Source organism: Calonectris borealis, chromosome 35, assembly GCF_964195595.1.
Source record: "Calonectris borealis chromosome 35, bCalBor7.hap1.2, whole genome shotgun sequence".
In the NCBI taxonomy this organism is placed as follows: Eukaryota; Metazoa; Chordata; class Aves; order Procellariiformes; family Procellariidae; genus Calonectris; species Calonectris borealis.
This window is the reverse complement of record NC_134346.1, coordinates 586,955-603,496: the sequence shown is the minus strand read 5'-3', so window position 1 is coordinate 603,496 and position 16,542 is coordinate 586,955. Positions and strand designations below refer to the sequence as shown.

Genomic DNA, 16,542 nt, shown 5'->3' with positions numbered 1-16,542 from the left:
CCGTGGAAGACCACCAGCACCCATGGGTGCCCCGTAGAAGCACCCAACCACCCCGTGGAAGACCACCAGCACCCATGGGTGCCCCGTAGAACCTCACAACCACCCTGGAGAAGGTCCCAACCACCCCGTGGAAGACCACCAGCACCCATGGGTACCCCGTAGAAGCACCCAACCACCCCATGGAAGACCACCAGCACCCACGGGTGCCCCATAGAAGAACCCAACCACCCCATGGAGGACCACCAGCACCCACGGGTGCCCCGTAGAAGAACCCAACCACCCCATGGAAGACCACCAGCACCCACGGGTGCCCCGTAGAAGAACCCAACCACCCCATGGAAGACCACCAGCACCCACGGGTGCCCCATAGAAGCACCCAACCACCCCATGGAAGACCACCAGCACCCACGGGTGCCCCATAGAAGAACTCAACCACCCCATGGAGGACCACCAGCACCCATGGGTGCCCCATAGAAGAACCCAAACACCCCATGGAGGACCACCAGCACCCATGGGTGCCCCATAGAAGAACCCAACCACCCCATGGAGGACCACCAGCACCCATGGGTGCCCCATAGAAGAACCCAACCACCCCATGGAGGACCAAAAGCACCCATGGGTGCCCTGCAGAAGAACCCAACCACCCCATGGAAGACCACCAGCACCCACGGGTGCCCTGGAGAAGGTCCCAACCACCCCAACCGGCCCGGGGAAGGGGTTGGGGGACAGCACCCACCGTAGGTAGAGCTCGGCGCGGGCGCAGCCGGAGGGGTTGCGGGGGGGTGGGTGGGGGGGGTCCCGGCGCGGGTGGTAGCGGAAGCGGTAGCGCCCACAGGCCCCCGCCCCCGGCAGCTGCTCCACCAGGAAGATGACGGCGTCGTGCTGCATCCCCAGCAGCCGCAGCCCGCTCATGCCTGGGTGGGGGGCACCCATGGGACCCCCGGGGCCGGGCACCCAGCACCCGTCCCCGTAGCCCCACCCCGTGACCCCCTATAGCCCCCCATGGCACCCTATAGCCACCCATGGGCTCCTATAGCCACCCACAGCCACCCATAGCCCCCCAAACCCAGGAGCCACCCCCCACCCATGCCTGGGTGGGGGGCACCCATGGGACCCCCGGGGCCGGGCACCCAGCACCCGTCCCCGCAGCCCCACCCCGTGACCCCCTATAGCCCCTATAGCCCCCCATGGGCTCTTATAGCCACCCATAGCCCCCCCAAACTCAGGAGCTGCAGTCTGCCCATGCCTGGGTGGGGGGCACCCATGGGACCCCCGGGGCCAGGCACCCAGCACCCGTCCCCGTAGCCCCACCCCGTGACCCCCTATAGCCCCCCATGGCACCCTATAGCCACCCATGGGCTCTTATAGCCACCCACAGCCACCCATAGCCCCCCCAAACCCAGGAGCCACCCCCAGCTCGTGCCTGGGTGGGGGGCACCCATGGGACCCCCGGGGCCGGGCACCCAGCACCCATCCCCGCAGCCCCACCCCGTAGCCCCCTATAGCCCCTATAGCCACCCATGGCACCCTATAGCCACCCATGGGCTCCTATAGCCCCCCCAAACTCAGGAGCCGCAGCCCGCCCATGCCTGGGTGGGGGGCACCCATGGGACCCCCGGGGCCGGGCACCCAGCACCCATCCCCGCAGCCCCACCCCGTGACCCCCTATAGCCCCCCATGGCACCCTATAGACACCCACAGCCACCCAGAGCCCCCCAAACCCAGGAGCCACCCCCCGCCCATGCCTGGGTGGGGGGCACCCATGGGACCCCCAGGGCCGGGCACCCAGCACCCGTCCCCGCAGCCCCACCCCGTGACCCCCTATAGCCCCCCATGGCACCCTATAGCCACCCATGGGCTCCTATAGACCCCCATAGCCCCCCCAAACCCAGGAGCCACCCCCCGCCCATGCCTGGGTGGGGGGCACCCATGGGACCCCTGGAGATGGGCACCCAGCACCCGTCCCCGCAGCCCCACCCCGTGACCCCCTATAGCCCCCCAGGGCACCCTATAGCCACCCATGGGCTCTTATAGCCACCCACAGCCACCCAGAGCCCCCCCAAACCCAGGAGCCACCCCCAGCTCGTGCCTGGGTGGGGGGCACCCATGGGACCCCCGGGGCTGGGCACCCAGCACCCGTCCCCGCAGCCCCACCCCGTGACCCCCTATAGCCCCTATAGCCCCCCATGGCACCCTATAGCCACCCATGGCACCCTATAGCCCCCCATGGGCCCCTATAGGCCCCCATAGCCCCCCCAAACCCAGCAGCCGCCGCCCGCTCGTGCCTGGGGGGGGGCACCCATGGGACCCCCGGGGCTGGGGGGGCACCCAGGTGTGGGGGGGAGCACCCAAGGGTTTGGGGAGCACCCATGGGGGGGCACCCATAGGTTTGGGGGGGGCACCCAGGGGTCCGGGGGGGCACCCAGGGGTTTGGGGGGGCACCCAGGGGTCCGGGGGGCACCCAGGGGTGGGGGCACCCAGGGGTGGGGGCACCCATGGGTGCCCCCCGCTCACCGGCGAAGCTGAGGTGCCTGAGCCGGGCGTGGGCGCGAGCCTCCTGCACCTTCTCGATGACGGCGCCCCAGGCGCCTGGGGGAGGGGTCACCCGCGGGCGGGGCCCCCGGGTCCCCAACGTCCCCCATGTCCCCCCATGTCCCCCCATGTCCCCAATGTCCCCAATGTCCCCAATGTCCCCAATGTCCCCCCATGTCCCCCATGTCCCCAATGTCCCCCCATGTCCCCAATGTCCCCCCATGTCCCCCATGTCCCCCCATGTCCCCAATGTCCCCAATGTCCCCCCATGTCCCCAATGTCCCCCCATGTCCCCAATGTCCCCAATGTCCCCCCATGTCCCCCCATGTCCCCCCATGTCCCCCATGTCCCCCCATGTCCCCAATGTCCCCAATGTCCCCATGTCCCCCCATGTCCCCCCATGTCCCCAACGTCCCCAATGTCCCCTCATCCCCCAATGTCCCCAATGTCCCCCCATGTCCCCAATGTCCCCAATGTCCCCAATGTCCCCCATGTCCCCCCATGTCCCCAATGTCCCCAATGTCCCCCCATGTCCCCATGTTCCCAATGTCCCCCCATCCCCCAATGTCCCCCCATGTCCCCCATGTCCCCCCAATGTCCCCAATGTCCCCCCTGTCCCCCCATGTCCCCCCATGTCCCCAATGTCCCCAATGTCCCCCCATGTCCCCCATGTCCCCCCATGTCCCCAATGTCCCCCCATGTCCCCCATGTCCCCCCATGTCCCCAATGTCCCCAATGTCCCCCCATGTCCCCCATGTCCCCCCATGTCCCCAATGTCCCCCCATGTCCCCAATGTCCCCAATGTCCCCCAATGTCCCCAATGTCCCCCCATGTCCCCAATGTCCCCAATGTCCCCCCATGTCCCCCATGTCCCCAACGTCCCCAATGTCCCCTCATCCCCCAATGTCCCCAATGTCCCCCCATGTCCCCAATGTCCCCCCTGTCCCCGTGTCCCCCCCGGGTCCCCCCCGGGTCCCCCCGGGTCCCCCCCCTGTCACCGTCGATGGTGTCCGCGGTGACGCTGAGCCCGTCCTCGCTGCTGATCTCAAAGCGCAGGTGGGGGCGGGCGGGGGGGGAGGGCGGGGCCGGGCGGGGGGACTCGTCCTCGGAGCTGCCACCTGGGGGGACATCGGGGACATCGGGGACATGGGGACATGGGGGGACATGGGGGACATGGGGGGACATCGGGGACATCGGGGACATGGGGGACATGGGGGGACATGGGGGGATGGGGGATATGGGGGGACATTGGGGACATGGGGACATCGGGGACATGGGGGACATGGGGGACATGGGGACATTGGGGACATGGGGGGACATGGGGGACATCGGGGACATGGGGGACATGGGGACATCGGGGACATGGGGGGACATTGGGGACATGGGGGACATGGGGGGACATGGGGGGACGTTGGGGACATGGGGACATTGGGGACATGGGGGACATTGGGGACATGGGGGGACATTGGGGACAGGGGGGGACATGGGGGACATTGGGGACATGGGGGACACAGGGACACCCATGGGGACCCCACTCGACACACACTGGGTGCCCCAGTCCTGTTGGTGGCACCCACAGGTGTCCCAATCCCATTGGTGACACCCATGGGTGCCCCCCACCCCACCCCACCTTGGTGGCACCCATAGGTGTCCCAATCCCGTTGGTGGCACCCATGGGTGCCCCCCACCCCACCCCACCTTGGTGGCACCCACAGGTGTCCCAGTCCCGTTGGTGGCACCCATGGGTGCCCCCCACCCCACCCCACCTTGGTGGCACCCATAGGTGTCCCAATCCCATTGGTGGCACCCATGGGTGCCCCCCACCCCACCCCACGTAGGTGGCACCCACGGGTGTCCCAATCCCATTGGTGGCACCCATGGGTGGCCCCCACCCCACCCCACCTTGGTGGCACCCACAGGTGTCCCAGTCCCATTGGTGGCACCCATGGGTGCCCTCCACCCCACCCTATGCTGGTGGCACCCACAGGTGTGCCAATCCCATTGGTGGCACCCATGGGTGCCCCCCACCCCACCCCACCTTGGTGGCACCCATAGGTGTCCCAATCCCATTGGTGGCACCCATGGGTGCCCCCCACCCCACCCCCCCTTGGTGGCACCCATAGGTGTCCCAGTCCCATTGGTGACACCCACGTGTGTCCCAGTCCCATTGGTGGCACCCATGGGTGCCCCCCACTCCACCCCACCTTGGTGGCACCCATGGGTGTCCCAATCCCGTTGGTGGCACCCATGGGTGCCCCCCACCCCACCCCACCTTGGTGGCACCCACGGGTGTCCCAGTCCCGTTGGTGGCACCCATGGGCACCCCAGTCCCGTTGGTGGCACCCATGGGTCCCCCCACCCCACCCCACCTTGGTGGCACCCATGGGTGCCCCTACCTGCGCAGGCGGCCCAAGGGGGCTCCAGGGCGCCGTCACTCGGGGGGGGGCTGCAGCCGGGGGAGGGGGAGGGGCCCGGGGGGGACCTGGGGGGACACGGGGGTGAGGGGGGTCACAGCACCCCGGGGTGGGTGCTCAGGGTGGGTGGGGGGTGCCCAGGGATGGGTGGTGGGTGCCCATGGATGGGTGGTGGGTGCTCAGGATGGGTGGGGGGTGCCCAGGGATGGGTGGGGGGTGCCCATGGATGGGTGGTGGGTGCTCAGGATGGGTGGTGGGTGCCCAGGGATGGGTGGTGGGTGCTCAGGATGGGTGGTGGGTGACCAGGGATGGGTGGGGGGTGCTCAGGATGGGTGGTGGGTGTCCAGGGATGGGTGGTGGGTGCTCAGGATGGGTGGGGGGTGCCCAGGGATGGGTGGGGGGTGCTCAGGATGGGTGGTGGGTGCCCAGGGATGGGTGGGGGGTGCTCAGGATGGGTGGTGGGTCCCAGGGATGGGTGGTGGGTGCTCAGGATGGGTGGTGGGTGCCCAGGGATGGGTGCTGGGTGCTCAGGGTGGGTGGTGGGTGCTCAGGATGGGTGGTGGGTGCCCAGGGATGGGTGCTGGGTGCTCAGGGTGGGTGGGGGGTGCTCAGGATGGGTGGTGGGTGCCCAGGGATGGGTGGTGGGTGCTCAGGGTGGGTGGTGGGTGCCCATGGATGGGTGGTGGGTGCTCAGGGTGGGTGGGGGGTGCCCAGGGATGGGTGGGGGGTGCTCAGGATGGGTGGTGGGTGCCCAGGGATGGGTGGTGGGTGCTCATGGATGGGTGGTGGGTGCTCAGGATGGGTGGTGGGTGTCCAGGGATGGGTGGTGGGTGCCCAGGGATGGGTGGGGGGTGCTCAGGATGGGTGGTGGGTGCCCAGGGATGGGTGGTGGGTGCTCAGGATGGGTGGTGGGTGCCCAGGGATGGGTGGTGGGTGCTCAGGATGGGTGGGGGGTGCCCAGGGATGGGTGGTGGGTGACCAGGGATGGGTGGTGGGTGCTCAGGGTGGGTGGAAGGTGCCCACGGATTGGTGGTGGGTGCTCAGGATGGGTGGAGGGTGCCCAGGGATGGGTGGTGGGCGCTCAGGATGGGTGGTGGGTGCTCAGGGTGGGTGGGGGGTGCTCATGGATGGGTGGTGGGTGCCCAGGGATGGGTGGGGGGTGACCAGGGATGGGTGGTGGGTGCTCAGGGTGGGTGGTGGGTGCTCAAGATGGGTGGTGGGTGCTCAGGGTAGGTGGTGGGTGCTCAGGATGGGTGGTGGGTGCCCAGGGATGGGTGGGGGGTGACCAGGGATGGGTGGTGGGTGCTCAGGGTGGGTGGTGGGTGCTCAAGATGGGTGGTGGGTGCTCAGGGTAGGTGGAGGGTGCCCATGGATGGGTGGTGGGTGCTCAGGATGGGTGGTGGGTGCCCACGGATGGGTGGTGGGTGCCCAGGGATGGGTGACGGGCGCTCAGGATGGGTGCTGAGCACCCCGGGGTGGGTGCTGGGTGCTCACCCGAAGCTCCCGCTGTCGCTGAGGTCATCAGGCTCCTCCTTGATGTCGAGCAGGTCCCGGAGCGGTGGCAGCGGCACCGGGACTTGGCTCAGCCTGTGGGTGCAACCATCACCCATGGGTGCTCCTGGCACCCATGGTCACCTCCCCACACGCCAGGAAGGGCTGGGAGCACCCATGGGCCCAACTGGGACAGTCCCAACACGGTGGGCACCCATGGGCCCATCTGGGACGGTCCCACCATGGTGGGCACCCATGGGATGGTTCCATCATGGTGGGCACCCATGGGCCCAACTGGGATGGTCCCACCATGGTGGGCACCCATGGGATGGTTCCATCATGGTGGGCACCCATGGGTCCACTGGGAAGGTCCCATCATGGTGGGCACCCATGGGATGGTTCCATCATGGTGGGCACCCATGGGCCCAACTGGGATGGTCCCACCATGGTGGGCACCCATGGGCCCATCTGGGACAGTCCCACCATGGTGGGCACCCATGGGATGGTTCCATCATGGTGGGCACCCATGGGTCCACTGGGAAGGTCCCATCATGGTGGGCACCCATGGGATGGTTCCATCATGGTGGGCACCCATGGGCCCAACTGGGACGGTCCCACCCATGGTGGGCACCCATGGGTCTACTGGGAAGGTCCCACCATGGTGGGCACCCATGGGTCCACTGGGAAGGTCCCACCATGGTGGGCACCCATGGGATTGTCCTACCATAGTGGGCACCCATGGGCCCAGCTGGGATGGTCCCACCACGGTGGGCACCCATGGGATGGTCCTACCATGGTGGGCACCCATGGGCCCAACTGGGACGGTCCCATCATGGTGGGCACCCATGGGATGATCCTACCATGGTGGGCACCCATGGGCCCAACTGGGACGGTCCCATCATGGTGGGCACCCATGGGATGGTTCCATCATGGTGGGCACCCATGGGTCCACTGGGAAGGTCCCATCATGGTGGGCACCCATGGGATGGTTCCATCACGGTGGGCACCCATGGGCCCAACTGGGATGGTCCCACCACAGTGGGCACCCATGGGTCCACTGGGAAGGTCCCATCATGGTGGGCACCCATGGGATGGTCCCATCATGGTGGGCACCCATGGGATGATCCTACCATGGTGGGCACCCATGGGCCCAACTGGGACTGTCCCACCCATGGTGGGCACCCATGGGTCTACTGGGAAGGTCCCACCATGGTGGGCACCCATGGGCCCAAGTGGGAAGGTCCCACCATGGTGAGCACCCATGGGATGGTCCTACCATGGTGGGCACCCATGGGCCCAACTGGGAAGGTCCCACCACGGTGGGCACCCATGGGATGGTTCCATCATGGTGGGCACCCATGGGCCCAGCTGGGATGGTCCCACCACAGTGGGCACCCATGGGTCCACTGGGAAGGTCCCATCATGGTGGGCACCCATGGGATGATCCTACCATGGTGGGCACCCATGGGCCCAACTGGGAAGGTCCCACCATGGTGGGCACCCATGGGATGGTCCTACCATAGTGGGCACCCATGGGCCCAACTGGGATGGACCCAACCGGGTGCCCCTCTTGGGGTGCTGGGGGGCACCCATGGGTGCCGTTGGGCGTGACCCTTACTTGGTGGCCGGGTTCTCCTCGGCGCTGTCCCCCTCGTCACCGGTGGCCTCCAGCCGCGCCCGCTTGGCACCAGGACCCGGCGTCTCCCCGGGGCGTTTGGGTGCCCCGGCCGCGCCCCACGGGGACACCCAGTGTCCCCCGGCCTCGCCCAGGGTGACACCGTGGCGGCTGGCGCTGAGACGGGTGACGGGGCCGTGGGTGGGGTGGCAGAGGGCGCGGTGGGTGACGTCGGGACCGTGGGTGCCGTTGTGGTGGGTGACGTGTCCGTTGGTGGCGCTTCCAGGGGTGAGGTGACCATGGGTGACGAGGCCACCCATGAGGTGACCACGGGTGGCATTTCCATGGGTGCTGTGGCCGTCAAGAAGGTGCCCATGGGTGACGTCGCCACGGGTGGCGTCTCCACGGGTGACAAGGCCACCGATGACGTGTCTATGGGTGCCATCTCCCCGGGTGACATCTCCATGGGTGCCATCTCCCCGGGTGACGTCTCCATGGGTGCCGTCTCCATGGGTGCCATCTCCCCGGGTGACAAAGCCACCAACGACGTGCCTACGGGCGCCATCTCCACGGGTGCCATCTCCACGGGTGCCAAGGCCACCGACGACGTGCCTATGGGTGCCACCTCCATGGACGCCATCTCCATGGGTGCCACCTCCAAGGACGTCACCTCCATGGGTGCCACCTCCATGGGTGCCACCTCCAAGGACGTCACCTCCAAGGACGTCACCTCCATGGGTGCCACCTCCATGGACGCCACCTCCATGGATGCCACCTCCATGGGTGCCACCTCCATGGGTGCCACCTCCATGGACGCCACCTCCAAGGACGTCACCTCCATGGGTGCCACCTCCATGGATGCCACCTCCATGGGCGCCACCTCCAAGGACGTCACCTCCATGGGTGCCACCTCCATGGGCGCCACCTCCATGGGCGCCACCTCCAAGGACGTCACCTCCATGGGTGCCACCTCCATGGGCGCCACCTCCAAGGACGTCACCTCCATGGGTGCCACCTCCACGGACGTCACCTCCAGCACCCAAACAGACGTCCCCACCACAGGGACCCCCTCGGTGACCATCCCGGGCTCCCCGTCCCTCTACAAGATGACGGGTGGACCCCTCGGTGACCCATTGGGTGCCACCACCGCCACCGTCCCCGTTGACACCCGCTTGGGTCCCCGAGCCCTTGGTGCCGTCACCCGTCATGTTCTTGAGAACAAACTCCACGATGTCAGAAGGAAGGTCCTCGGTGGCGGGTGGCCTGGGTGGGGGGGGTGGCCCTGGAGGTGACCCATCTCCTTGTCCCCGTTGTCCCTTGTCCCCACCATCGTCCACCCCGTCCAATTGGTCGATGTGGGAGAGGGGGAGGGGACAAGGGGACGGGGGCTCTCGCGTCACCACGGTGCGGGCGAAGCGGTAGTAACGTCGTTGGGTGCCACCCCGGGTGCCACCACCCTCTTCCTCCTCGCTGCTGTCACCCATCGATGTCCTCGAGGTCGTTAAGAAATCGGTGGCCAAGGCCAACTCGGTGACATCCAACTCGTCCAGGGTCAGGTCAGGGCCACCCGTGGGTGATGGTGGCCCTAAGGGTGACGATGACCTTGGGCTGGTGGGTGAAGGTGGTTCCACGGGTGACCTTGGTCCCATGGGTGGGAATGGCTCCTGCGGTGACGCTTGTCCCATGGGTGATGGTGGCCCTCCAGGTGATGGTGGCCTCCTGGGTGATGGTGGCCTCCTGGGTGATGGTGGCCCTCCAGGTGATGGTGGCCTCCTGGGTGATGGTGGCCCTCCAGGTGACAGTGGTCCACCAAGTGACAGTGACCTTCCAGGTGACAACGGCCTTCCAGAAGATGGTGGCCCTCCAGGTGACGTTGGCTCAGGAGATGACCTTGGTCCCCCAGGTGATGGTGGCCTTCCAGAAGATGGTGGCCCTCCAGAAGTTGGTGGCCCTCCAAGTGACAATGACCTTCTAGAAGATGGTGGCCCTTCAGGTGACAATGATCTTCCAGATGATGGTGGTCCTCCAGAAGATGGTGGTCCTTCAGGTGACAATGACCTTCCAGAAGATGGTGGCCTTCCAGGTGACAATGACCTTCCAGGTGACGGTGGCCCTCTAGAAGATGGTGGCCTTCCAGGTGACAATGACCTTCCAGAAGATGGTGGCCCTCCAGAACTTGGTGGCCCTCCAGCTGACAATGACCTTCCAGAAGTTGGTGGCCCTCCAGAACTTGGTGGCCCTCCAGAAGTTGGTGGCCCTCCAGGTGACAATGACCTTCCAGAAGTTGGTGGCCCTCCAGAACTTGGTGGCCCCCCAGAAGTTGGTGACCCTCCAGGTGACAATGACCTTCCAGAAGTTGGTGGCCCCCCAGAAGATGGTGGCCCTCCAGGTGACAATGACCTTCCAGAAGTTGGTGGCCCTCCAGAATTTGGTGGCCCTCCAGCTGACAATGACCTTCCAGAAGTTGGTGGCCCTCCAGAACTTGGTGGCCCTCCAGAATTTGGTGGCCCTCCAGGTGACAATGACCTTCCAGAAGTTGGTGGCCCCCCAGAAGATGGTGGCCCTCCAGAACTTGGTGGCCCTCCAGGTGACAATGACCTTCCAGAAGTTGGTGGCCCCCCAGAAGTTGGTGGCCCCCCAGAAGTTGGTGGCCCTCCAGGTGACAATGACCTTCCAGAAGTTGGTGGCCCCCCAGAACTTGGTGGCCCTCCAGGTGACAATGACCTTCCAGAAGTTGGTGGCCCTCCAGAAGTTGGTGGCCCCCCAGAAGTTGGTGGCCCTCCAGAAGTTGGTGGCCCTCCAGGTGACAATGACCTTCCAGAAGTTGGTGGCCCCCCAGAAGTTGGTGGCGCCCCAGAAGTTGGTGGCCCTCCAGGTGACAATGACCTTCCAGAAGTTGGTGGCCCTCCAGAATTTGGTGGCCCTCCAGGCGACAATGACCTTCCAGAAGTTGGTGGCCCCCCAGAAGTTGGTGGCCCCCCAGAAGTTGGTGGCCCCCCAGGTGACGTTGGCTCAACCGATGACCTCGGTCCTCCAGGTGACGGTGGCCTCGGGGGTGAGGCTGGCGGGGGCGGGCGGGTGGCCGAGGGCCGGGGGTGACAGCGCCGGGTGACGCCGGCGGGTGACAGGGCCCTGCGCGCCCGGCGGGGGGGGGGGAACTCGGGGTCCCCCACCGTCAGGATGTGCCGGGCCACCGGGGTGGCACTGCCTGGGGTGGGGGGGGGGGGACACGGGCTCAGGGGACACCGGGGGACGGCCCAGGGGGCCCCAAGGGTCCCCTCTCTGTCCCCAAATGACTCCCGATGTCCCCAATGTCCCCAAGGGTCCCCCCAAATGTCCCCAAGGTCCCCAAGGGTCCCCCCCATGTCCCCAATGTACCCAAGGGTCCCCCCCCAAATGTCCCTAAGGGTCCCCAATGTCCCCAAAGGTCCCCCCCAAGGTCCCCAATGTCCCCAAGGGTCCCCCCCAATGTCCCCAATGTCCCCCCATGTCCCCAAGGGTCCCCAATGTCCCCAATGTCCCCAAGGGTCCCCCCCAACGTCCCCAAGGTCCCCAAGGGTCCCCCCCATGTCCCCAATGTCCCCCAATGTCCCCAAGGTCCCCAAGGGTCCCCCCCAAATGTCCCCAAGGGTCCCCAATGTCCCCAAGGGTCCCCCCCAATGTCCCCAAGTGTCCCCCCAATGTCCCAAGGGTCCCCCCCAATGTCCCCAATGTCCCCAAGGGTCCCCCCCAAGGTCCCCAAGGGTCCCCCCAATGTCCCCAATGTCCCCAAGGGTCCCCCCCAAGGTCCCCAAGGGTCCCCCCAATGTCCCCAATGTCCCCAATGTCCCCAAGGGTCCCCCCCAAGGTCCCCAAGGGTCCCCCCAATGTCCCCAATGTCCCCAATGTCCCCAAGGGTCCCCAATGTCCCCCCCAAGGTCCCCAAGGGTCCCCCCAATGTCCCCAATGTCCCCAATGTCCCCAAGGGTCCCCCCCAAGGTCCCCCAGGGTCCCCCCACCCCCCCGTGCCCCCCCCCCCACTCACCGGGGGAGGGGAGGGGGCGGGAGGAGCTGCCGGGGGGGGGCCGGCGGGTGGGCGAGTACCCGGGGGGACCCCGCGGGCGGGTGCTGGGGGGACCCCGGGGACCCTCGGCGGGGGGGGCCCCCCCACCCGGGCTGGGGGGGGGCCCTGGGCTGGCACCTGCAGGGGGGGGGAGGGGAGGGGGGTCAGGGGGCACCGAGGACCCAGGGGTCCGGGGTGCCCCCCCCCCCCCACCCAAAGGACCCAGAAGTCTGGGGGGGCACCCAGGAGTTTTAGGGGGGGCACCCAGGGGTCTGGGGGGGCACCCAGGGGTCCGGGGGGGCACCCAGGGGTCCGGGGGGCACCCAGGAGTTGGGGGGGCACCCAGGAGTTTGGGGGGCACCCAGGGGTTTGGGGGGGGCACCCAGGGGTTTGGGGGGCACCCAGGGGTCTGGGGGGCACCCAGGGGTGGGGGGGGCACCCAGGGGTTTGGGGGGGGCACCCAGGGTTTGGGGGGGCACCCAGGGGTCCGGGGGGCACCCAGGAGTTGGGGGGGCACCCAGGGGTTTGGGGGGACCCAGGGGTCTGGGGGGGGCACCCTGGGGTGGGGGGAGCACCCAGGGGTCTGGGGGGGCACCCAGGGGTTTGGGGGGGGCACCCAGGGGTTTGGGGAGCACCCAGGGGTCTGGGGGCACCCAGGAGTTTGGGGGGGGCACCCCGGGGTGGGGGGGGCACCCAGGGGTCTGGGGGGGGCACCCCGGGGTGGTGGTGGGGGCACCCCGGGGTGGGGGCGGTACCGGGGGGCCCGTGGGCGATGGTGCGGTTCTCCTCGGGGTGCCCGGGGGGGGGGGCACCCTCGGGGCCGGCCCCCGGGTGATGCTCCAGGATGCGGCAGCGATACCAGCACCGGCGCCGGGCGTCCCGGGTGCTCCAGTACAGCCGCCAGCACCTGCCGCCCACCAGTATGGACCAGTGCCGCCCAGTACGGACTGGGGAGCCCCCACAACCCCCCTCCATCCCCCCCAGCGCCTCCCACTATGGCCCAGTGCCACCCAGTATCCCCAAAATCCCCCCCAGATCCCCCCAAGTGCCTCCCGGTATCGCACACCTCCTCCCAGTATGGCCCAGTGCCTCCCAGTATGGACTGGGGAACCCCCAAAACCCCCATTCATTCCCCCCAGCGCATCCCAGTATGGCCCAGTGCCACCCAGTGTCCCCAAAATCCCCCCCCGGATGCCCCCAAGTGCCTCCCGGTATCGCACACCTCCTCCCAGTATGGCCCAGTGCCTCCCAGTATGGACTGGGGAACCCCCAAAACCCCCATTCATCCCCCCCAGCGCCTCCCAGTATGGCCCAGTGCCGCCCAGTACGGACTGGGGAGCCCCCAGAACCCCCATTCATCCCCCCCAGCACCTCCCACTATGGCCCAGTGCCACCCAGTATCCCCAAAATCCCCCCCAGATCCCCCCAAGTGCCTCCCGGTATCGCACACCTCCTCCCAGTATGGCCCAGTGCCTCCCAGTATGGACTGGGGAACCCCCACAACCCCCATTCATCCCCCCCAGCGCCTCCCAGTATGGCCCAGTGCCACCCAGTATCCCCAAAATCCCCCCCAGATCCCCCCAAGTGCCTCCCGGTATCGCACACTTCCTCCCAGTATGGCCCAGTGCCTCCCAGTATGGACTGGGGAACCCCCAGAACCCCCATTCATCCCCCCCAGCACCTCCCAGTATGGCCCAGTGCCACCCAGTATCCCCAAAATCCCCCCCAGATCCCCCCAAGTGCCTCCCGGTATCGCACACCTCCTCCCAGTATGGCCCAGTGCCTCCCAGTATGGACTGGGGAACCCCCAAAACCCCCATTCATCCCCCCCAGCGCCTCCCAGTATGGCCCAGTGCCGCCCAGTACGGACAGGGGAGCCCCCAGAACCCCCATTCATCTCCCCCAGCGCCTCCCACTATGGCCCAGTGCCGCCCAGTGTCCCCAAAATCCCCCCCAGATGCCCCCAAGTGCCTCCCGGTATCGCACACCTCCTCCCAGTATGGCCCAGTGCCTCCCAGTATGGACTGGGGAACCCCCACAACCCCCATTCATCCCCCCCAGCGCCTCCCAGTATGGCCCAGTACCGCCCAGTGTCCCCAAAATCTCCCCCAGATGCCCCCAAGTGCCTCCCGGTATCGCACACCTCCTCCCAGTATGGCCCAGTGCCGCCCAGTACGGACTGGGGACCCCCCAAAACCCCCCTCCATCCCCCCCAGCGCCTCCCAGCATGGCCCAGTGCCACCCAGTATCCCCAAAATCCCCCCCCGGATTCCCCCAAGTGCCTCCCGGTATCGCACACCTCCTCCCAGTATGGCCCAGTGCCTCCCAGTATGGACTGGGGAACCCCCAGAACCCCCATTCATCCCCCCCAGCGCCTCCCACTATGGCCCAGTGCCACCCAGTGTCCCCAAAATCCCCCCCAGATCCCCCCAAGTGCCTCCCAGTATCGCACACCTCCTCCCAGTATGGCCCAGTGCCTCCCAGTATGGACTGGGGAACCCCCAAAACCCCCATTCATCCCCCCCAGGGCCTCCCAGTATGGCCCAGTGCCGCCCAGTACGGCCCAGAAATACCCAAAGCCCACCCTGTGCTTCTGTGCTTCATCCCAGTATTCCCCAGTGTCCCCCAGTATAGCCCAGTGCCGCCCAGTATGGACGGGGGACCCCCCAAAACCCCCATTCATCCCCCCCAGCGCCTCCCAGTATGGCCCAGTGCCGCCCAGTATGGCCCAGAGATACCCAAAGCCCACCCTGTGCTCCTGCGCTTCATCCCAGTATTCCCCAGTGTCCCCCAGTATGGCCCAGTGCCACCCAGTATGGACTGGGGAACCCCCAAAACCCCCATTCATCCCCCCCAGCGCCTCCCAGTATGGCCCAGTGCCGCCCAGTATGGCCCAGAGATACCCAAAGCCCACCCTGTGCTCCTGCGCTTCATCCCAGTATTCCCCAGTGTCCCCCAATATGGCCCAGTGCCGCCCAGTATGGTCCAGAGACCCTAAAATCCCCCCTGCAGCCCCCCCAGGACTTCCCAGTATGGCCCAGTGCCGCCCAGTATCTCCCAAGGCCTCCCAAAATCCTCCCCTGTAACCCCCGAAGCACATCCCAGTATAGACCAGTTCCTCCCAGTATGGCCCAATGCCCCCCGGTATGGCCCAGGAACTCCCAGTATGGTCCAGGGGCCCCCAAAATCCCTCCTGCATTTCCCCCAGGGCCTCCCAGTATGGCCCAGTGTCTCCCAGTATGGCCCAGGGAACCCCCAAACCCTGTTCTGTGCTCCTCCGGTTCATCCCAGTATGGACCAGTGCCCCCCAGTACGGACCAGTGCCCCCCAGTACGGCCCAGGGACCCACAAACCCCACCCCATGCTCCCCCATGTCCCCCCCAGTTAGTGCCAGTCCCTCCCAGTTGCTCCCAGTGCCCCCCCAGTGCCTCCCACTACCCTCCCAACCCCTCCCAGTCCCTCCCAGTGCCCCCCCAGTCCCTCCCAGTGCCTCTCAGTCGTTCCCAGTGCCCTCCCAATACCTCCCAGTGCCTCCCAGTCGCTCCCAGTGCTCCCCCAATACCTCCCAGTGCCTCCCAGTCGTTCCCAGTGCCCTCCCAATACCTCCCAGTGCCTCCCAGTCGCTCCCAGTGCTCCCCCAATACCTCCCAGTGCCTCCCAGTGCCCCCCCAATACCTCCCAGTGCCTCCCAGTCGCTCCCAGTGACCCCCCAGTCCCTCCCAGTGCCTCCCAGTCGCTCCCAGGGACCCTCCCAGTGCCTCCCAGTGACCCCCCAGTCCCTCCCAGTCGCTCCCAGCGCTCCCCCAATCCCTCCCAGTGCCTCCCAGTGCCCCCCCAATCCCTCCCAGTGCCCCCCAGTGCCCCCCCAATCCCTCCCAGTGCCCCCCCCAGCCCCTCCCAGTTGCTTACTGGTAGCCGACTGGGAAGAGCCGCCCGTCGCACTCCGACAGCTCCGTCAGGGCCCCCAGGCTGTCGATGCGGATGGAGCCTGCGACCCCCCCCCCCGTCAGCGCCCCCAGCACCCATGGGTGCTGCTGGGACCCCCGGGACCCCCCCCCACCCCCCCAGCACCCATGGGTGCTGCTGGGACCCCCAAGACCCCTCCCACCCCCCCAGCACCCATGGGTGCTGCTGGGACCCCCAAGACCCCTCCCACCCCCCAGCACCCATGGGTGCTGCTGGGACCCCCAGGACCTCCCCCACACCCATGGGTGCTGCTGGGACCCCCGGGACCCCCTTGGGCACCCCCTGCCCCCCCCCAAATCCCCAGCTCCCCCCCCCCAAAATTGGGGTACCCTCCCCCCAAAAACTGGGGTCCCCCCCAAATTGGGGTGCCCCCCCAAACTTGGCGTGCCCACCCCCCCAAACTTGGGGTGCCCCCCCAAAGTCGGGGTGCCCCCCCAAAGTTGGGGTGCCCCCCCAAAATTGGTGTGCCCACCCCCCCAAAA

At 67.5% G+C, this 16,542-nt stretch overlaps 1 protein-coding gene across 1 annotated transcript in view; it reads right to left on the bottom strand.

The window, feature by feature from the left end:
- Window positions 1–16,542, bottom strand: part of LOC142074383 (histone-lysine N-methyltransferase 2B-like) — a 35,507-nt gene that overhangs the window by 8,536 nt on the left and 10,429 nt on the right. The window contains exons 7-15 of the mRNA XM_075134981.1: window positions 16,004–16,082; window positions 12,850–13,001; window positions 12,077–12,232; window positions 8,056–11,260; window positions 6,441–6,533; window positions 4,929–5,014; window positions 3,522–3,650; window positions 2,515–2,589; window positions 737–914 (exon numbers count right to left, since the gene is read on the bottom strand). Coding sequence (XP_074991082.1) covers window positions 737–914; window positions 2,515–2,589; window positions 3,522–3,650; window positions 4,929–5,014; window positions 6,441–6,533; window positions 8,056–11,260; window positions 12,077–12,232; window positions 12,850–13,001; window positions 16,004–16,082 — 4,153 coding nt within the window. The remainder of the gene's footprint in view (window positions 1–736; window positions 915–2,514; window positions 2,590–3,521; window positions 3,651–4,928; window positions 5,015–6,440; window positions 6,534–8,055; window positions 11,261–12,076; window positions 12,233–12,849; window positions 13,002–16,003; window positions 16,083–16,542) is intronic.